This window comes from Heptranchias perlo, chromosome 5, assembly GCF_035084215.1.
Source record: "Heptranchias perlo isolate sHepPer1 chromosome 5, sHepPer1.hap1, whole genome shotgun sequence".
In the NCBI taxonomy this organism is placed as follows: Eukaryota; Metazoa; Chordata; class Chondrichthyes; order Hexanchiformes; family Hexanchidae; genus Heptranchias; species Heptranchias perlo.
This window is the reverse complement of record NC_090329.1, coordinates 54,252,905-54,275,107: the sequence shown is the minus strand read 5'-3', so window position 1 is coordinate 54,275,107 and position 22,203 is coordinate 54,252,905. Positions and strand designations below refer to the sequence as shown.

Sequence of the window (22,203 nt, the reverse complement as noted above, 5' to 3'; positions counted from 1 at the left end):
TTTGGGAAGGATGTCAAGGTCCTAGAGAGGCTGCAGAACAGATTTACTAGAATGGTACCAGGGATGAGGGACTTCAGTTATGTGGAGAGACTGGAGAAGCTGGGGCTATTCTCCTTAGAATAGAGAAGGTTAAGAGGCGATTTGATGGAGGTGTTCAAAATCATAAATGGTTTTAAAGAGTAAATGAGGAAAAACTGTTTTCAGTGGCAGGAGGGTCAGTAACCAGAGGACACAGATTTAAGGTGATTGGCAAAAAGAGTAGAGGTGACATGAGGAAACGTTTTTTTTATGCAGCGAGTTGTTATGATCTGGAATGCTCTGCCTGAAAGGATGGTGGAAACAGAAACAATAGTAACTTTCAAAAGGAATTGGATAAATACTTAAAGGGAAAATATTTGCATGGCTATGGGGAAAGAGCAGGTGAGTGGGACTCGTTGGATAGCTCTTTCAAAGAGCAGGCACGATGGGCCGAATGGCTGTCTCCTGTGCTGTACCATACTATGATACTATGTAACAACCGTAGAATACACCTGTTGTGAAGTAGTCTGTTCCATGGAGTAATTGGATGTGGGTTATGAGAGTTTACAATTTTTGTTGGGCTGACAGTGGGAGATCAGACGTGTACCTCCCTGCCCCTCCCCCCAGAGGAAGTTGGAGGGTATGTCAAATACACCTGTTGGTTAAAGAGCAGAAGTACAAAAGGCTTGGGAGCAGGCTCGCTATCAAGCTCTTGGCTGGGGTTTTACGTGCAGCATAGAGAGACCTAGAGAAAGGGGGGAAAAAAGTATTTTTTTAAAAATGGCGAGAAATGATGCTGCCCATTTTAAGGCTGTTGTATTCTTAATGCTATTTAATGATGCATTAGAGAACTTGTGCATCTCATGACATGGACGATGCTGAATTTGAGGCATGTATTTACCTAGCGAAGGGGTCTGTGATTCCAAAAGCTTTTGAGATTAGCTATGAAGATATTATATTGGATGATTTGTTGCATCTGCAATCCTCAGCCTGTGTGTCTTTAAGCACATTCAAGGATAGAAATGCCATGGAAACTTGAGTTTTGCAAAATAATGTCTAACTGTAAAAGTAGTGTAAAACTTTGTGGGTAGGAGAGGGGTGGTGGTATCATTTTAGATGTCTGTTTTGAGCTGAAAGTTTGGATTTATGAAGTGTTGTGTGCTGTATTGCATGGTAAAGCAATGTATTATAAACATAGCATTACAAATTTTTTGCATTTCCTAAGCAATTTGAATAACTCTATCCAAAGAGTCTCACTCTTTTAATTAACTGTGTTGTCCTTAATTCTTAGGGCATATAGGTCTAACACCCTGAAGCAGCACTCCTTTTATGAAGCAATGTTGCCATTCATCTCACCAGTATTGCTTTTCAGTCTTTGCACCCTCTGGGTCTGTACATCACCATACGATATTATAGAGAAACATCCAAGAATATTATACTTTCTGGTTGGCACAGCGTTTTCTAATATTACGGTAAGATCAGCTCATACAAATTATTTGTAGGATTTCTTATCATCCATGAATGAGGGGAACTTAGACAACTTGTTCCTAAGTGTGTAGATCTTGCTCTTACACTGGCTACCAAGAAATACATGGCAGCAACCAAGTTGGCCAGCCATTTAATTTGCATAGCACTCCTTTATTTCGCAGTTCAAACAGTGGCACTACTGGGGTAGCAGTTAATAGATGTAGACCGTTCTATGGCCATTCTATATTCAAATTCTGTTATATCGCGACTGGACTTTTTGAGGAGGAAATAAACCTGTAGAAACCTAAATGTACTGTAGTAATTTTTTTTCTCTAATGACATGATTGAAAGCAATCATAACATTTCTATTTCAGCTTTACTTCTGCTGACAAAGTATTTATGAAATGGTTGTCTATGGCTGCAACCCATCTACAACAACAATAACTTGCAATCCTCACTGGATACAGGCATGGTTCCAGAGGATTGGAGGACTGCTAACGTTATACCATTGTTTAAAAAGGGAGCGAGGGAAAGACCGAGTAATTATGGGCCAGTCAGTCTAACCTCTGTGGTGGGCAAGTTATTGGAATCAATTCTGAGGGACAGGATAAACCACCACTTAGAAAGGCACAGATTAATCAAGGACAGTCAGCGTGGATTTGTTAAGGGAAAGTCATGTCTGACTAACTTGATTGAATTTTTTGAGGCGGTAACAAGGAGGATCGATGAGGGTAGTGCATTTGACAGAGTCTACATGGATTTTAGCAAGGCTCTTGACAAGGTCTCACATGGCAGACTGGTCAAAGAAGTACAAGCCCATGGTGTCCAAGGGAAAGTGGCAAGTTGGATCCAAAATTGGCTCAGTGGCAGAAAGTAAAGGGTAATGGTCGACGGGTGTTTTTGTGACTGGAAGGCTGTTTCCAGTGGGGTTCCGCAAGGCTCAGTACTGGGTCCCTTGCTTTTTGTGATATATATTAATAATTTGGACTTAAATGTAGGGGGCATGATTAAGAAGTTTGCAGATGATACAAAAATTGGCCGTGTGGTTGAAAGTGAGGAGTCAAGCTGTAAACTGTAGGAAGATATCAATGGACTGGTTAGGTGGGCAGAAAAGTGGCAAATGGAATTCAATTAAGAGGAGTGCAAGGTAATGCATTTGGGGAGAGCAAACAAGCCATGGGAGTACACAATAAATGGGAGGATACTGAAAGGTGTAGAGGAAGTGAGGGACCTTGGAGCACATGTCCAGATCCCTGAAGGTACCAGAACAGGTAGATGAGGCAGTTAAGCAGGCATATGGAATACTTTCCTTTATTAGCCGAGGCATAGAATATAAGAGCAGGAAGGTTATGCTGGAACTGCTTAAAACACTAGTTAGGCCACAGCTAGAGTATTGCGTACAGTTCTGGTCACCACATTACAGGAAAGATGTGATTGGACTAGAGAGGGTACAGAAGAGATTTGCAAGAATTTTAGCTATGAGGAAAGATTGGATAATTGTAAACAATTTTACAACACCAAGTTATAGTCCAACAATTTTATTTTAAAATTCACAAGCTTTCATAGGCTTCCTCCTTCCTCAGGTGAATGTCAAGAAATCCTCGAACCTCTCGCATTTATAAATCACAGAACAATACCTGGTGATTACAGATAGTCTTCAACTGCCCATTGCCAAGGCAACCAAAGCGTTCAGACAGATAGGTGTTACCTACAGGGCCACCGAATATACAAACGGCCAGAACAAAAAAAACAGAGAGAGAGGCAGAAACATAGAAACATCTGAAAGGAAAAGACAGCAATTGACCCGTTATATTGTTTGCTGGTGCGGTTACGTGTAGCGTGACATGATCCCAAGATCCCGGTTGAGGCCGTCCTCATGGGTGCGGAACTTGGCTATCAATTTCTGCTCAACAATTTTGCGTTGTCGTGTGTCTTGAAGGCCGCCTTGGAGTACGCTTACCCGAAGGTCGGTGGCTAAATGTCCTTGACTGCTGAAGTGTTCCCCGACTGGGAGGGAACCCTCCTGTCTGGCGATTGTTGTGCGGTGTCCGTTCATCCGTTGTCGCAGCGTCTGCATGGTCTCGCCAATGTACCATGCTCTGGGGCATCCTTTCCTGCAATGTATGAGGTAGACAACGTTGGCCGAGTCACAGGAGTATGAACCATGCACCTGGTGGGTGGTGTCCTCTCGTGTGATGGTGGTATCTGTGTCGATGATCTGGCATGTCTTGCAGAGGTTACCGTGGCAAGGTTGTGTGGTGTGGACGCTGTTCTCCTGAAAGCTAGGTAATTTGCTGCGAACGATGGTCTGTTTGAGGTTGGGTGGCTGTTTAAAGGCAAGTAGTGGAGGTGTGAGGATGGCCATAGCGAGGTGTTTGTCGTCATTGATGACATGTTGAAGGTTGGGGAGAACATGGCGTAGTTTCTCCGCTCCGGGGAAGTACTGGACGACGAAGGGTACTCTGTTGGTTGCGTCCCGTGTTAGTCTTCTGAGGAGGTCTACGCGATTTTTTGCTGTGGCCCGTCGGAACTGTCGATCGATGAGTCGAGCGTCATATCCCGTTCTTACTAGGGCGTCTTTCAGCGTCTGTAGGTGTCCATCGCGTTCCTCCTCGTCTGAGCAGATCCTGTGTATTCGCAGGGCCTGTCCATAGGGGATGGCCTCTTTGACGTGGTTAGGGTGGAAGCTGGAAAAGTGGAGCATCGTGAGGTTGTCCGTGGGCTTGCGGTAGAGTGAGGTGCTGAGGTGCCCGTCTTTGATGGAGATTCGTGTGTCCAAGAAAGAAACTGATTCTGAGGAGTAGTCCATGGTGAGCTTGATGGTGGGATGGAACTTGTTGATATTATCGTGTAGTCTCTTTAGTGATTCTTCGCCGTGGGTCCATAGAAAGAAAATGTCGTCGATGTATCTGGTGTATAGCGTTGGTTGGAGGTCCTGTGCAGTGAAGAAGTCCTGCTCGAACTTGTGCATGAAAAGATTGGATAGGCTGGGGTTGTTCTCTTTGGAACAGAGGAGGCTGAGGGGTGATTTAATTTTTAAAAAATTCGTTCACGGGATGTGGGCGTCGCTGGCGAGGCCAGCATTTATTGCCCATCCCTAATTGCCCTTGAGAAGGTGGTGGTGAGCCGCCTTCTTGAACCGCTGCAGTCCATGTGGTGACGGTTCTCCCACAGTGCTGTTAGGAAGAGAGTTCCAGGATTTTGACCCAGCGACGATGAAGGAATGGTGATATGTTTCCAAGTCGGGATGGTGTGTGACTTGGAGGGGAACGTGTAGGTGGTGTTGTTCCCATTTGCCTGCTGCTCTTGTCCTTCTAGATGGTAGAGGTCGCGGGTTTGGGAGGTGCTGTCGAAGAAGCCTTGGCGCGTTGCTGCATTGCATCCTGTGGATGGTACACACTGCAGCCACAGTGCACCGGTGGTGAAGGGAGTGAATGTTTAGGGTGGTGGATGGGGTGCCAATCATGCGGGCTGCTTTATCTTGGATGGTGTCGAGCTTGTGTTGTTGGAGCCGCACTCATCCAAGCAAATGGAGAGTATTCCATCACACTCTTGACTTGTGCCTTGTAGATGGTGGAAAGGCTTTGGGGAGTCAGGAGGTGAGTCACTCACCGCAGACCTGCTCTCGTAGCCACTGTATTTATATGGCTGGTCCAGTTAAGTTTCTGGTCAATGGTGACCCCCAGGATGTTGATGGTGGAGGTTTCGGCGATGGTAATGCCGTTGAATGTCAAGGGGGGGTGGTTGGACTCTCTCTTGTTGGAGATGGTCATTGCCTGGCACTTGTCTGGCGCGAATGTTACTTGCCACTTATGAGCCCAAGCCTGGATGTTGTCCAGGTCTTGCTGCATGTGAGCTCGGACTGCTTCATTATTTGAGGGGTTGCGAATGGAACTGAACACTGTGCAGTCATCAGCGAACATCCCCATTTCTGACCTTATGATGGAGGGAAGGTCATTGATGAAGCAGCTGAAGATGGTTGGGCCTAGGACACTGCCCTGAGGAACTCCTGCAGCAATGTCCTGGGGCTGAGATGATTGGCCTCCAACAACCACTACCATCTTCCTTTGTGCTAGGTATGACTCCAGCCACTGGAGAGTTTTCCCCCTGATTCCCATTGACTTCAATTTTACTCGGGCTCCTTGGTCCCACACTCGGTCAAATTCTGCCTTGATGTCAAGGACAGTCACTCTCACCTCACCTCTGGAATTCAGCTCTTTTGTCCATGTTTGGACTAAGGCTGTAATGAGGTCTGGAGCTGAGTGGTCCTGGCGGAACCCAAACTGAGCATCGGTGAGCAGGTTATTGGTGAGTAAGTGCCGCTTGATAGCACTGTCGACGACACCTTCCATCACTTGGCTGATGATTGAGAGTAGACTGATGGGGCGGTAATTGGCCGGATTGGATTTGTCCTGCTTTTTGTGGACAGGACATACCTGGGCAATTTTCCACATTGTCGGGTAGATGCTAGTGTTGTAGCTATACTGGAACAGCTTGGCTAGAGGTGCAGCTAGTTCTGGAGCACAAATCTTCAGCACTACAGCTGGGATGTTGTCGGGGGCCCATCGCCTTTGCTGTATCCAGTGCACTCAGCCATTTCTGGATATCACGTGGAGTGAATCGAATTGGCTGAAGACTGGCTTCCTTGATGGTGGGGATATCGGCAGGAGGCCGAGATGGATCATCCACTCGGCACTTCTGGCTGAAGATGGTTGCAAATGCTTCAGCCTTGTCTTTTGCACTCACGTGCTGGACTCCGCCGTCATTGAGGATGGGGATGTTTGCAGAGCCTCCTCCTCCCGTTAGTTGTTTAATTGTCCACCACCATTCACGACTGGATGTGGCAGGACTGCAGAGCTTTGATCTGATCCGTTGGTTGTGGAATCGCTTAGCTCTGTCTATAGCATGTTGCTTCCGCTGTTTAGCATGCATGTAGTCCTGAGTTGTAGCCTCACCAGGTTGGCACCTCATTTTTAGGTACGCCTGGTGCTGCTCCTGGCATGCTCTTCTACATTCCTCAATGAACCAGGGTTGATCCCCTGGCTTGTTGGTAATGGTGGAGTGAGGAATATGCCGGGCCGTGAGGTTATGGATTGTGCTGGAATACAATTCTGCTGATGGCCCGCAGTGCCTCATGGATGTCCAGTTTTGAGCTGCTCGATCTGTTTTGAATCTATCCCATTTAGCACAGTGGTAGTGCCACACAACACGTTGGATGGTGTCCTCAGTGCGAAGACGGGACTTCATCTCCACGAGGACTGTGCGGTGGTCACTCCTACCAATACTGTCATGGACAGATGCATTTGCGACAGGTAGATTGGTGAGGACGAGGTGTACAAAATTATGAGGAGCCTCGATAGAGTGGATAGGAAGGACCTATTTCCATTAGCAGAGAGGTCAATAACCAGGGGGCATAGATTCAAAGTGATTGGTAGAAGGATTAGAGAGGAACATTTTTTTCACCCAGAGGTTGGTAAGGGTCTGAAACCCACTGCCTGAAAGGGTGGTAGAGGCAGAAACACTCAACTCATTTTAAAAAGTACCTCTGGTGTGGACACGATGGGCCAAATGGCCTCCTTCTGTGCTGTAAATTTTCTATGATTCTGTGATTCATTTATATAGTGCCTTTAATGTAGTAAAATGTCCCAAGGCGCTTCACCGAAGCATTATCAAACAAAATTTGACACCGAGCAACATGAGATATTAGGACAGGTGACCAAAAGCTTGGTCAAAGAGGTAGGTTTTAAGGAGTGTCTTAAAGGAGGAGAGAAAAGTGGAGAGGTTCAGGGAGGCAGTTTCAGAGCTCAGGGCCTCGGCAGCTGAAGGCATGGCCGCCAATGGTGGAATGATTAAAATCGGGGCTACACAAGAGGCCAGAATTGGAGAAGCTCAGAGATCTCAGAGGGTTGTTGGGCTGAAGGAGGTTACAGAGATAAGGAAGGGCGACACCATGTAGGGATTTGAAAACAAGGATGAGAATTTTAAAATCGAGGCATTGCCAGACTGGGTGCCAATGTAGGTCAACAAGCACGGGCTTGATGCGAGTTAGGATATGGGCAGCAGAGTTTTGGATGAGCTCAAGTTTATGGAGGATGCAAGGTGGGAGGCCAGCCAGGAGAGCATTGGAAGTGTCAAGTCTCGAGGTAACAAAGACATGGATGAGAGCTACAGCAGCAGATGAGCTGAGGTGGGCAGAGATGGCTGATGTTCGAGGTGTAAGTAAGCGGCCTTGGTGATGCAGTGAATATGGCATTGGAAGTCAAAGAAGACGCCAAGGTTGTGAACAGTCTGGTTCAGCCTCAGACAGTGACCGGGGAGAGGGATGGAGTTGGTGGCCAGGGAACGGAGTTTGTGGTGGGGGCCGAAAACAGTGGCTTCAGTCTTCCCAATACTTAGTTGGAGGAAATTTCTGCTCATCCAGCACTGGGTGTCAGACAAACTGCGTGACAAATCAGAGGTAGTGGAGGGGCCGAGAGAGGTGGTGGTGAGATAGAGCTGCGTGTCGTCAGCGTACACGTGGGACCTGACTTATTTTCAGATGCTGTCGCCAAGGTGCAGCATGTAGATGAGAATTGGCTGGGTTGCAACACTTGCACATCGATTCCTATTTAGATGATTGATCATTGGTTGTTCACAATTAGAACCAAAGCAGGGTTGTGTGATCTTAACTGCCAATTCCATAAATCTCTGGGAAGTCTCCCTGCCAGTTGGTTACTTTTCATGCTTCAGGCTGGGGTGTGTCTCTTATTTGAGAGTAAGATAATTCAAAGCATTGTCTGCAAGTTGTAGGACTGATGGCAGCCATCTTTGCAGTGCTGAATGAAAGGTTCTCTGAACTTCCTTGGTGCCTCAATCAATTTCCAGTTGAGGATAACACAAGTAGCCCGTACTTATCCTGGTCCCTGATGTGGTGGGTGCTAGAACGTGGTATTGAAGTACAATCTTGACTGTTTCTTGCGCTGGTTAACGTGTATATTTTAGAGAGGCTGAGAACTTGCATTGCAGGATTTATTGAAACAAGGCATGTTCACAGAATTCAGGTGGTGCACAACTTCAAACCGTATAGCTAACCTTGATGGGCTTTCACAATGCTGTTCCATACCCACCAGGTGTGTCTGTCTTCGGAGTGGTTAATTTTTGCTAACAAGGAGAGATTTGTTCACCATTATCTTACACTATCCACTTGAGAGACCTTTTTTTTGACCCATGGACATTTGTTGTATGTGGGCCGCTCAGTATTTTGGATACCTCATTTACCTGTTCAACACAGGCTTACCCAGTTTTAGAACTGTTTGCCAGTAGGAAGAATTATCAACAATCACAAATATGGGTCAGCTTGGATGCTTGTACTTTTTAAATGTTGGATTATCTTTTAATGAATGGGAAAGTAACTAATTTGTTAGTTTCTCTAATACAAATTACAATGGTTTCCAGGAAATCTTCCCCTAATAAAGTCTTTGATGGCAGAAGACAAGGTTTGCTCGCTAGTGCTCATTTAGGCAACTTGATCTGTGATTATCTTTAATTGGCACGGAAAAGGAGAGTCATGTGGGTTGAAGAACACTGGGATATGTACCCTGACAAGAATATTTCTCAAGGACACCAGATGAATCCTTAACCCCTTCACCTGAGCTCCTTGTGAAGGAGCCGTCAGGGGTTTATAACCCAGTTTATGGCTCGGAGTGAATAAAGCCCAAATAATGCTTGACAAACTGTTTTGCATCAACCAGTTTGAATTATATTAGCCTTCACTTTAGCAATCTCCAGTTAGAATACATACAAGCTACTGAGTAATTAACAGTTTCTTGCCAAATCATGAAAAGTCAGATAACAAGTTATATACATCAACTATTTCTTACCCTCAAACGCAATTAGTGGTACTTAAATATTGAGTATGCAAATAATTTGTAGAGTTTATTTACAAAATAAGTAAAAGGTTATAAAGGCAGTTCAGTTATGTCTCAGTAATTCAACATTAACTGATAAATTTACAGTTGAGATCAGTGTCTGAAATTGATATAAATTGGTGAGATTAATTTAGGATTAGATTCTTTAGATAGCTGACATTAACAACACTAAACAGCCAGTCAATTTAATAGATTTAATACAATTGATGTCATTAGACCAATATGACAATTTTTCACGATCACTTTCAATTTGAGCTGTATCATGTTACTGTTTTCTACTGCTGCTATCACTCAATGTGACATTTTGAAACAAACCATGAACTCAACAACAAACAAGTGTATTATCTGGTTAGTGCTGCTTGTTTAAATGTGGCAGCACACAGGTATCCTTAATTGAAGTAACTGCACTTTTGTTTTTCATTTTTAATATTTTAACTCAAGTCTGCTTTTTTGCTTAAATGTAGCTGGAAATCTGCAATCTTGGTTTATAACTAAAGCAGAAAATTTGTGTTTGGATTGTTTATCATTAAATAGAGATTGCATACATCTCAATTACTGTCTTTACTATATGTGCAAGAAATAAACACAATATTCAACAAACACTTCTTGTTTCCATAAACTATTCCCAGTAAGAAAGTTGCATTTATACAGTACCTTAATATGCCAAAACAGTTTTGAAGTGCAGTCACGATTGTACTGGCAAATGCAGCAGACAATTTGTGAACAGCCAAGTCCCACCAACAGCACATTAAGTGCATGTTTCAATTGGCTAAGGTATAGATCCTGGCCAGGGAATGCTCCCAATGTTGTTTTACTATTTGAAATCATTTGAAAATATTAATAAATTGCTAGGATTATTAAATAATAAACCCTGGTCCTTTATTTGTATAAATGACTAACTTGCTTGTCTTCCTCTACTTTGCAGTGCAAACTCATAGTTTGCCAGATGAGTAACACACGCTGTCAGCCCCTCAGCTGGCTTCTACTGCCATTGGCTGGAGGTGTGATCTTTGTGATCTCTGGTATCATACAGGACAAAGAATATTATCTTCTCATTGTTTTGACTACAGTAATAACCCTCTCACATATTCACTACGGAGTATGTGTGGTGAGTAAATTTGGAGTAATTTTGCCACTTTTTGTGTTTCTAGTTATGCAGTAGTTACTTTAATTGTAGTATATAAGGACACTGTAGCTTTAAAAGGCAATTCTATTCAAGGGTAAACACCCAAAATGTCAAACCCTCTTTACAGATAATGATTGAACTGTATATTTGCAGCTTTTCTATTTTAATTTAATAGATGCTGGATGGCTTAGTGGGTTTCACTTCTGGAGCTCAGAAGCTGGTTCAGAATGATAGGATGAAAGTGTTCTCTCTTTGCTGTCTGTCATGACGGTCTGTTCATTGTGCGTGTGACCTCTCTAAAAGGCTACCCATAATCCAGTACAGAGTAACTATCTCTGAGATGGTTTTGTGTAGGAAGTGGGAAAAATGCACACTAGTGAAGTTGGGGCTGTTTGTGTTAAGGCATGCTGAAACAGACTGGAGCGTTTTACTTAGCATCCAACAGTGCTACAGTGTAACCGAGAATTACATAGAATTTACAAAGAAGCAGGCTATTCGGCCCAACTGGTCCATGCTGATGTTTATGCTCCACGCGAGCCTCCTCCCTCTCTACTTCATTTAACTCTATCAATATTTCTTTCTCACTCATGTACTTATTATCCAGTTTCCCCTTAAATGCATCTATGCTATTTGCCTCAATTACTCTATGTGGTAGCAAGTTCCACATTCTAACCACTCTCTAGGTAAAGAAGTTTCTCCTGAATTCCTTCTTTGATTTATTAGTGATTATCTTATATTTGTGACCTCTAGTTTTGGACTCTCCAAGTGGAAACATCCACTCTACATCTACCCTACCAAAACCATCCACAATTTCAAAGACCTCTATTAGGTCACCCCGTAGCCATCTCTTTTCTAGAGAAAAGAGCCCCAGTCTATTCAGTTTTTTGTGATAGGTATAACCTCTTGGTTCTGGCATCATCGGTATAAATCTTTTTTGCATCTTTTCCAGTGTCTCTATATCCTTTTTGTAATATGGAGACAAGAACTGTTCTCAGTACTCCAAGTGTGGTCTACCCAAGGTTCTATACAAGTTTAACATAATTTCTCTGCTTTTCAAATCTATTCCTCTGGAAATGAACCCCAGTACTTTGTTTGCATTTTTTATGGCCTTTTTTAACCTGTGTTGCTACTTTTAATGACCTGTGAATCTGTACCCCTAGATACCTTTGCTCCTCTACCCCATTTAGGCTCTTGTTTTCCAAGGAGTAAGTGGCTTCCTTTCTCCAAACAAAATGCACCACCTCACACTTATCTATGTCATTCTAATGTTGGATGTCCAAAATAGATAAGGTGTTTAATACCTTGCAATTACTATTAAGTGCAATTTTTAAGTGGAGAAAGTCAGTGTTGAGAGATGGAACACTTTTTTTCCCCAACATGTGTCTGTGCACACTCTGTTTAGTGTTGTTAGTTGTCTGTATTGTGTTGTGAATCTGCACTTGCTTCATTTAGTATAGAATCTTTATAGCTCGTAGAGAACGCAGACTTGCATTATATCTATTTGGACTGGGTTAAACCCCACTACTGTCCAAACTTGATAATGCAATTTATGGTCTTCCCTTTGCTTTCTCACTTTCCTTTTTCCTCTCTTCCTTGTTCTCCCACTTAAAGCTATATATTTTGCCTCTGTGTGAGAAGTAGATTTCCAATTTATTTGCATCTTTGCTGTGTTGAATCTTCCTTTGTTTTTGACATTTCCTTTGGTTCTGTTCAGCCCTCCATGAAATGGTTGTATTCAGTTGCCTACTTCAAAATTAGTGAAGGAGCTATAAGATGCTCATTTCTGATGCATAATCTTGACATCCGGTTTCATTGGAGATGTGTTGTAAATTGTTGGTCTTAAATTAAGTAGAAATTTAAAAAAGAAAATCAAGCTCTCTCTATTGATGTTTCTGATTAACATCACCAGTCATTGGGAAAGCGTTCCAATGATTTATTTTAGTTTTCATCAGGTACCTTTTCTTGTTGCGACCAGTTAAATATTTGGAGTGTTTTTTCTCTTTGGGATAGGAAGTGCTTCTACTTTAAAGGAATTTCTGTGTCTGTGCTTTTGTTCTTTGGATTATGTCCTTGTCTTGTATCTGTATCCTTGGTTCCCATGTGGTGGCTATGGGGCATGTATGTAGGAGAATAAATAAAACACGTTTGTTCCCAGGGAAGCATGATAGATTTTAACTGGTGACGTAACAAACACAAGTGTGATAAAATTGATTGTCGTGGAAGGGATAAGATATGGGAAGGGTAAGGGAAGCGTTGCAAGCATGGACTGCAGAGGTTCAAGAAGGTGGCTCACCACCACCTTCTCAAGGGTAATTAGGGATGGGCAATAAATGCTGGCCTCGCCAGCGACGCCCACATCCCATGAACGAATAATAAAAAAAAAAGAATGACCAAAAATCGACTTAATAAAAATTGCTCAATCGGTGAATGGGTAAAGAGCTCCAAGTAGTTTCACAATGAAAGAAGAGCACCACTAATCACCCAATACACCTTGGAATTGAAAATAGATACAGGAATTAGATAAGTGTCACTTTCCATGGAAGTGAAAAAAATCCTCTTATTTTAACTTGAATACAGTATTGTTTTATTTTACACAGGTGAATCAGCTGAGCAAACATTTTAACATTTACGCCTTCTCCCTGAAGAAACCGAATACAGAATGACTAGAGGAGGAAGAGAAAATTGGCTTGCAGGCTTCTGAAGTACTGTAAAGAATGACCATTCCAACAGCCTATGAATGCTTCAGCCATCACTGCAAACTGTGCCCACCACCACCACCAGTAGAAAACAGAAGATTCAGATGGTCCCTTTATAAGTATTAAAATATTGTTTTATAAGAGATTTACTGATAACAAAGGTTTAATAACTCAATTAAGTATTTAAATAGACATTAACTGTGCACAAGCAGAGATTGTGTGCAACTGTCTGGCACTGGATTTTCTTTTGGTGTGATGCTCCCTTCATTAAAGTTCTATTATACCATTCAATCTTTAATAAAGTAGAAGGTAGCTGGTATCCAAGAAAACAGGCTAGTAAACATTTCAACAGACTTCTGTTTTACAGATTCACAAGCTAGTCCTTGGGCAATGCGATTATGCTTTTGTAACTTACTCATTGGAAGTTCTGTCCACTTTTTTTTCTTAAACACGTGTTTTGAAAGACAATTCCATCTTGCTTATAATACTAGAGAGACTGAATGTTCACTTGCCTTTATAGTCCAATTGAGCAAAGCTGCTAATGTTGGAATTTGCAGGTTTTTAAAAAGAGGGAATAGTATGAGAGCCTAGTATGTTGGATTTTGCCACGGTCCATATTTGAAGCATGTATTTAAAGAAGGCTTTTTTGAATGAGTAAATTATAAAATTTGCTAAGGGAATTGAATGAAAATGTGAAGTAGTTTTTAAACATTGTTGATTATCAGAAACAAATCAAAACCTCTTAAATTGCTGTTTTCACTTTTTTCATTTGTTTCAAATATTCAGTTTTGTGGTGGTGAATGCATGCCGATTTTCTACTATAAATTCTAGTTTTCTTCAATGGAGGATTGTGCTTGAATGAAGAGTATACTAAAAGTCTCAGGGCAAGGTATACTTGGAAGGAACAAGCATGACTGGCAGTAATTGTGTTTAGTTTAGGTGCAGAACCACAGGTATTGTACCTAAACTCTGTTTAGGAAAGGCAATGAACATATTCTATGGATTTTCACATTTTAGCAATTGCACTACAGTGGGGGGAATGTTCAGACAGTCCTGCTTTATGGTGTAAATTCATATTTTTGTTAATCTGATTTGATGGATCATTCCTATATGTTGAGTACAATTTAGTCAACGGTCTCTTTTCTGTAGAGGTACTGTATCACTTACCAGTGAAGCTTGCCATAATAAAACATTGCAATATTCATTTTCATATTACATCAGCGTAATTCCTGTTCAAAATATAGTTTGGGCCAGTAGAATAATGCCAGTTCTAATATTTTGTTTTTTGTTTACTAATTTGTGTTAAACATTTTGAATTGGCTCTAATTTCAGTTTAAAACAATTCAACTAATCCCAAATTAATTTACCATAAAGATTTTTTAAAAATGTTTATTTATCTTCCACTAGATGCTTGCAAGACTGCATAGTGCACCAATTTCCTTTTATAATTAGAAGTTGTGTGTGTAGCTGTACACCACAATTGTATCAATAGTTTGTCTCCGAACCTAAAAATATTGATTAGACTCCTGTACTAACATATTATTAAAGACTTCAAATCCTTTTGTTTGACCATTTTAACTACCTGTAGTACTAAAGTGGGGAAATTTGAATAAAGTGGAAAAAATCCCACTTGATGTATATTGCCTTTTTGTTCACCTTTTGTGGATTTATAAGAGTAATCATGTTTTTTCATTTATCATAGTTAATATTTCAACTGTAGTTTGTACATGCTTATTTCTGATATTTTGTGCATATGTTGTCAATATTCTTAGGGATGAGTACCTAAAGTTCAGCTTTGGTGTAATTCAATCAGTTGGAAGCTGAACTTCAGACCATAAGTAAATCAAAGTGTTCAATTCGACCATCCAAGTTTCAAAGCCCACTTGTAGTTCATATTCAGTGTTCTGTGGAGTCCATGGCAGATATGATTTGAGATTAGAATAGGTTATTCTGTATTTACTGAAGGGTGCAACTCTCAATATTCAAATGTCATTATTTTTCTAAGTTTTCAGCTTCAGTTTTCAATGGATGTAATTTATTTATCCCTTTTTGAACTCATAGACGAGATCATTAGATCCTTCTTGTTAGTGCATCGGTTCAAACCAGTCTGGTGACAACGGTCTGACTGATCTGCCAGTTGTCTGGACACCATCACTTGTCTGTATACTATAGGTGTAGGGAATTGGGATGAAAGACCTTATAGGAAACTTTCAGTATCTAATTTCAAGAGGTAACTGTTAGAAACTAATGCATGCAGCTTGTATAATATTAGAGACTTAAACACATTTTGTGTCATTTCCACTAGGGTCTGATTATGTGTGGCTTCCAACATCTACTGAATAATTCATACAGAAGGTAGCTGTTCTCAACTGCTGTTTACATAATTGCTACAATATTTTAAAGGGCATCCATATTTGTTTGCTATGATGTCACTATCATGTAGCTGTGTAAATTCCTTTTACTTTCCTCTCCATCTTACATCTTAAAGCGCTAAACCATGTCAATTGAGTCCAGTGGAACATCAATTAATAATGATGGTTTGGTGTAAAGCATTGATGTGTGTACCATCTTGAAGTGGTTTTGGGATTGTTATAGGTACACGTTCTGTGACTCATTCCCAACCAGCCATTATTTTGTACAATGATATGCAGAATACAATTTCCATTCTTCGTGTTAATGAAAAATGGAACTGCTGTCCTAATGAATTCTGTGGGTAAAGAGGCTATTTTAAATTACACTGGGTCCATGATATTATAGGTACACTAACATGAAATTCTGACATGGAAAATACAGAATTACTGGAGAATGTGCATGTTCTGACAGTGTAAATGGGTTCTTCTCTTGCATTCTGCACTTAAATTTTCTGGCATTGAGTAAGGGGGCGAGGTGTCCACAGAGCTTGTGTGCCTCTTGGTATCACAGGAGTTTGCTATATTTTTATATTAAATTCACAGTGGTAACCTGCAAAAGTACAATTTCCCCCCCCCCCAAATAATAAGGTTTAAATAAAAATTCTATTAACTAGATGTTGTGTGGAGAAAAATGGTGAACATTATTGCACTCACAGGGGGTGACTTGTATAACTGATTTTTTTTTTATTTATAAAGATAAAGATAGTATTGAACCTTTTCCCCATGCACTACATACTAGTTATTTTCTTTTTCCTAAAATAGGTGCAATTTTCACCTCCAGACTTTGGTATTTCTTGGAGGACTGCAGTATTCTTCATGGCCTTTTTGTTTCATTTTAAACCATGCATGATATTGCAGAAAGAACAGAGCACCCTAATAACATTGTCAAAGTTTTTTTTTCATAGTGGCAGTCTAAATTTTCTAGAAAACTTCAAATATTGTGTGCAAAGGGCTGATGGTCAAATTTTGGCTTTGTTTACATCCCTCTCTATTAGCACAATTAGCTCAACTGTTGTTTTGCACTGAGGTCTGTAAACATCTTTATATGTAATTATGAAGTGGATGCAGTAACTATTGTGGCCTTTTGTGGTTTTGGGTCCAAAAGTGCATTGTGGCTATTTCCATATACCGAAAGTACCAGAGTTCCTGTATAATCAGACTGATAAATAAATTATTTCCACACACATTATTTTAGGCTTTCTATAATGTTGAACCTTGACAGATGTATACTAGATTGTGACATGCTTTTGAAGCATGATGTTCCAGTGCACTGTTCTTATTCAGTTCAATTTGCATTGTGACCTTCAAATGTTTTTGGCAAACTAGTAATATTAGAATTCAACTATGGCAAGATCTGTTTTCTATCCTTTGAAAGCAGATTTTATTAATATATTTAACAAACCACTTTGCTGCTCACTTACTACTGACTTTTTTTAAATCTGTGGATGATTGTTTAACTGATTTAATTATTTACATACTGTATAATTCAGAGACGCCTGATTACAGTTAAACATTGAGATGGTATGCAATTATTAATGCTTAACCTCTTATCCATACAGGTAACTTAATCTGAATGTTTATTTACAGTTTTATCTCTTCGATATGTGTTCAGCAGTAATTTTTTACCACCATTGTGTTTTCCTGAGGCTGTGAATGTTAGGGGTTGCTCATTTTCTGTCTCATCTCTTCCTCCTACATATTTTCACAAGTTTACAATGGTGTAATGGGGAACAGGGTGGGGGGGTATGAGAAGAAAAGTACATTTTGCATTTGCAAAGATGTAAAGCTTGGATGCCAATTTAGTTCAGGATCTGTCTGGATTTACAAAACCAATTGCCTGCTGATTTTTTTCCCTTTAATCATAAATAGTGTTTGTGAATGATAGTGTGGGATATGATGAAGCTCACTTTGAGAAAGGGGTAATATTTCAGGAAAATTGAGCACCTCTCTAATCAACAAAGTTACGAATTTTCCTTTCTTAGGAAAAACTAAAATGGTTTGCAGATGCAGCATTTTTTGGAAGGGGCTTGTTTGATGAGGGGTTCCACAAAATGGCACATAATTTAAACACTTGTAAAAAATCTTAAATTCTGACAAACCCTTCTGATAAATTGAAAAGATTCTTAAAAATATTTTGACAATGTAAAGTGAAACATTTGTAAGTTGCAGCATTAATAACAGTGTATAGCTGTAACACTAGACTGCAAGCTTGAATTTTGTCCATCGTTTTATTGGTGAGGCACATAATAAAAGTGAAATAAACTTGTCAACTGGTTGTAAAATGGGATTTAATGCGGCTTTCCAGTGGCCTTTGTAAAGATAGTGTTGTATACACATTTAGTTCAAATAGGGTTTTTTGTCAAGCTTAAGTACTTTAAAGACATTCGTGACTTTCATACTCTCTCAAGGCTACATCAACATATGTTAACAATTTCATGTTTGTACGGCAATGTCTTGCAAATTTTTTGCGTTTTAAGTTTCGAGTATTTTAATTAACAAATGGGATGAAAATTTATTTTGTTGATAAATATGCTAAACATTGATGGGAGGAATTTCATTCTCAAGTTTCTTCTCATGCCCAGCTTTAGGATCCTTATCGGTATACTCATCCTCTGCATTGTCATGAAATTATTTTATATTTTCTTTGGCACTTCTGATTTTCAATCTGTGATTATTAACTGATTTAATTATTTGCATACATATAATTCAGAGAAACCTGATTACTGCAGATCACCATCGTAGAATGATACAGCACAGAAGGTGGCCATTTGGCCCATCATGCCTGTTCTGGCTCTTTGAAAGAGCTATCCAATTAGTTCCACTCCCCTGCTCTTTCTCCATTGCCCTACAAATTTTTCCCCTTTAAATATTTATCCAATTCCCTCTTGAAAGTTAGATTGAATCTGCTTCCACCACCCTTTCAGGCACTGCATTTCAGATCATCATAACTCACGTAAAAAAATAAATAGTATGGGCATCTGCAATGTGCTCACCTACTTCCTTTAAAACCCTGGTACCCTAGTACTATTCTAGTAAATCTCTAAGGCCATGACATACTTCCTAAAGTGTGGTGTCCAGAATTGGCCATAATGCTCCTGTTGGGGTATAACCAGTGTTTTTGTAAAGGTTTAGCATAATTCCCTTGCTTTTGTGCTCTGCATCTATTTATAAAGCCAAGGATCCCGTATGCTTTTTTAACAGTATTCTCAACTTGTCCCGCCACCTTCAAAGACTTGTGTATGTACACTCTCAGGTCTCGCTGTTCCTGCACCCCCTTTAAAATTGTACCATTTAGTTTATATTGCCTCTCCTCATTCATCCTACCCAAATGTATTACTTCGCACTTCTGTGTTAAATTTCATCTGCCAGGTGTCTGCCCATTTCACCAGTCTGTCTATGTCCTCTTGAAGTCTGTTACTATTCTCACTGTTTACTACATTTCCGAGTTTTGTGTCATCTGCAAACTTAACTAACGAACGTTTAAAAATAGTTAAAATTAGCATTGCACCTTACCTGATACTTGAATGCTAACTCTAAAACCATATACTTGGGGAAGGATGGGATGTGTACAGAAACAATTTTCAGAAATGTCTTTTAAAGTTATGAAATTCAGTTTTTAAAAAAAAGTCATCTTAATCTTGAAATTTTTTTTAGATTAAGTAATATTTCCCCTGTTAAACACTGATATTATCTGTTGTGGCTGGGATCATGTTTTACTCAACTGCAGTGGTTTTATTAATTATGCAACTGTAATGGGCGAGGAAAAGCACTGTTTGCAAATAGGATAGTGCTAGCATTGCCACACTGGATGATATTTTCCAAGCTAATGTGGCAAAGAGACCCTCAGTGTACAACTGCTACACCTGCTAATTAGGTGCTACTGGAGAAGGACCTCCTTTTATGATCGGGGATGTCTGTTTTCTAAAACCAGTAATAGTTTCTCTCGAGAACAAGAAGCTTTTGTACAACACAAAATTTGCTTTTATAGCCTTAAATTGTATTTTTCAATGAGTTCAGTTCAGCTTTTTGCACTTTTTAATTGGCTTGTTGTAGGTAGCCTCTATTAAAAATATGCAAGGTTCTGTGCTAAAGGTACAGCTGTCAGCCTTGAAGGGAGAATTTTGACGGAGCTCAGAAAGTACTTCAAAATGATGTGGTTACGGTCTTGGTGGTAAATTGGCAGTAAATTACCTTAAGTGGCTGGTGTTACTTTGAAAATTGTTATTTTTGTAATACAATCCTGTCAAATTGAGATGCAGCTGGGAAATTAAATGATCATAGTATGCAGTTAACAGTGTTTCGAATGGGTGCTGTTCACTTGATTACACTGTTGATAAGAGCTGATTGTGAGATTATTCTTGTAGTGTATGAAAATACAGCACACTAAAACTGACAGTTTACTATTGTTTCATGAGGATTGAATGTCTGATCTGCCTTTGTCCCTGACTCCATCTACAATCTCTGAATATACAGAGTAGTTTTGAAGACCAATTTATTAATGAAACCCTTGCTGCCTTTGTTGCATGAAATACCCATTCTACCTCGTTAGCTTTTATTAGCAGTAGCAAAACGATATGGGATGAGTGCTATAGGACTATCTGGTATTAATACCCTAACCCTAACTGGTACTAATATTTAATCTAAAGGTCAATACTATTAGAACATTCTCTTTCCTGTGGATCATTACTTTATTTCTGTACAAAAATAAGTGTCTTTAACCAGAAAGCATACAGTATAAGCTGCACACACTTATTTGTAAACTGTACAAATGTACATGCTGAAAAACCTGTACAAATTTGATACTGAAAACTAAGTATATGCTGATTGAGACTGTTGTATTGCATGAAGACAGTTTGGTGGTACACATTCTATAGCACAAAATGAATTTGCTGTCAAGCATAGCCAAGAAATGTAGGGCAGTATTTTGTTTTATATTGTCAGGGTTTTATATTCCACAATTAGTGCATCTATTTTCAAAGTCTGATGTATATAATCTGATGATAATTCAAAGCTCTTAATGGAGCAAAATAGGATGCAAGGTCCATTCACTTTGCAGGTCTCTGTAGGGTACAATAACTTCTTGATATTGTCCTTTTGGTACATGCTTTCAAAAGTAGTTTTTTTAAACAAAAACATTTTAGGTGCTTGTTGTTTTCTGCACATAAAGTAATCTACATTGTAATAAGGAATTTATAGTACTGTTGCACAGGGCAGTACCTATCATGCTCCCAGAAAGTAAATACTGCATAGATATGGTCTGTTTAAAAATGTATCTGAGGTCATTGAACTTTCATACATATATATGGAAATATGACACAAACTTTCTCCGTGCATATTTTCTATACGCCACCTCTTCAAAACTATGTATTCAGTTGGTTGCACTAATTCCAGACTGCTAACCTGCCTATCTCATTTTTAACTGAACTTGGCTGGGAACGTCACATTGCACACAGAATGTGCCATAGCCAATGGTCATTGTTCACTGGTTCAGCAGAAGTTAAATAAATCTTTGTTGTAGATTCCCTCTCCCCTGTGACCATCAGAACAGAATGTATGTCTGCTGTCGGATAAGGTCTGTGGTAGCTTTAATTTAGTTTGTAAAATGCTACTACGGTATTTATTTATTGTAAAGACTAACTGTGAAAGTTTAATAAAGCTGGAAAACAATAGCAACTTGATTTGTCATCTTGTGTTTCATAGAACATTGTCATGCTATGATAGTTTACTGAATATAGCTGAAGTTATGTCAATTACATATGTCACTTTATTGAAAAATGCATCCCTTTTACTGTCCTTTATACAAAATATTTTCATTTCTGGTGTCCAAGTTCCTTAATATCTGTGAAGTATGTTAAAGGGATATTGAACTCATGGAAAAACATCCTGTAAACTTATGATTAAACCTGACAAAATTACACACAATGTCTGCATTGCCAACAAAAACAAAGTTTTTCAACACTTCATGAATTGTAATTGTTTCCGTAAGTTGAGCTTGGATTTTTTGATGCACTAGATCATAGATGAGCAAGAAGCAGAGTATCGCAGCTGCTCTTTTTCTATTTTTGTAACCAGCCATGCTAGTTAAATGCAGGGATTTTTGGTCCAGTGGTGCTGAAATTGCTCTACATTTCTCAGTGCCACATCTCTCATGAAGAGAGACAGTATCTTCATGCTGGAATAATTGGGTGATGGTCTAGTGAAGTCAGACACTTCAGAGTGCAGCAATAGTTGAGTTGGCCCTAATACAAATCAGGCTTCCTTCAACACTCTGTACTCATGCTTACAGCAACAGGGTAGTATCCATGTGCAAGCCTATGACTCCAATGGTGTGAAACTTATAAATCTTGTGTGGAGTGAATTAGTAAGTATGCTACAGGACTACAATTAATTTTTTTTTAAGTTACCAAAAACAGGCATGGGATGCCCACCTTACTCTCCTGATTGCTCCAATAGATGGGAAAACATGCATTTCAGGCTAAACTACAAATTTAATTTATCGCAAGTTGTAAACTTGTACATAACTGAAATAAATCCAGTAAAGTAGCTACAGAGAACTTTCCACTCACTGATATTCGAAA

At 39.9% G+C, this 22,203-nt stretch overlaps 1 protein-coding gene across 1 annotated transcript in view; it reads left to right on the top strand.

Annotated features, from left to right (window-relative positions):
- selenoi (selenoprotein I) overlaps window positions 1-21,298 on the top strand; it is a 75,752-nt gene extending 54,454 nt beyond the window's left edge. The window contains exons 8-10 of the mRNA XM_067984370.1: window positions 1,310-1,490; window positions 10,318-10,500; window positions 13,116-21,298. Of these exons, the coding sequence (XP_067840471.1) occupies window positions 1,310-1,490; window positions 10,318-10,500; window positions 13,116-13,181 (430 nt within the window). The 3' untranslated portion in view covers window positions 13,182-21,298. The remainder of the gene's footprint in view (window positions 1-1,309; window positions 1,491-10,317; window positions 10,501-13,115) is intronic.
- The last annotated feature ends 905 nt before the right edge of the window (window positions 21,299-22,203 follow it).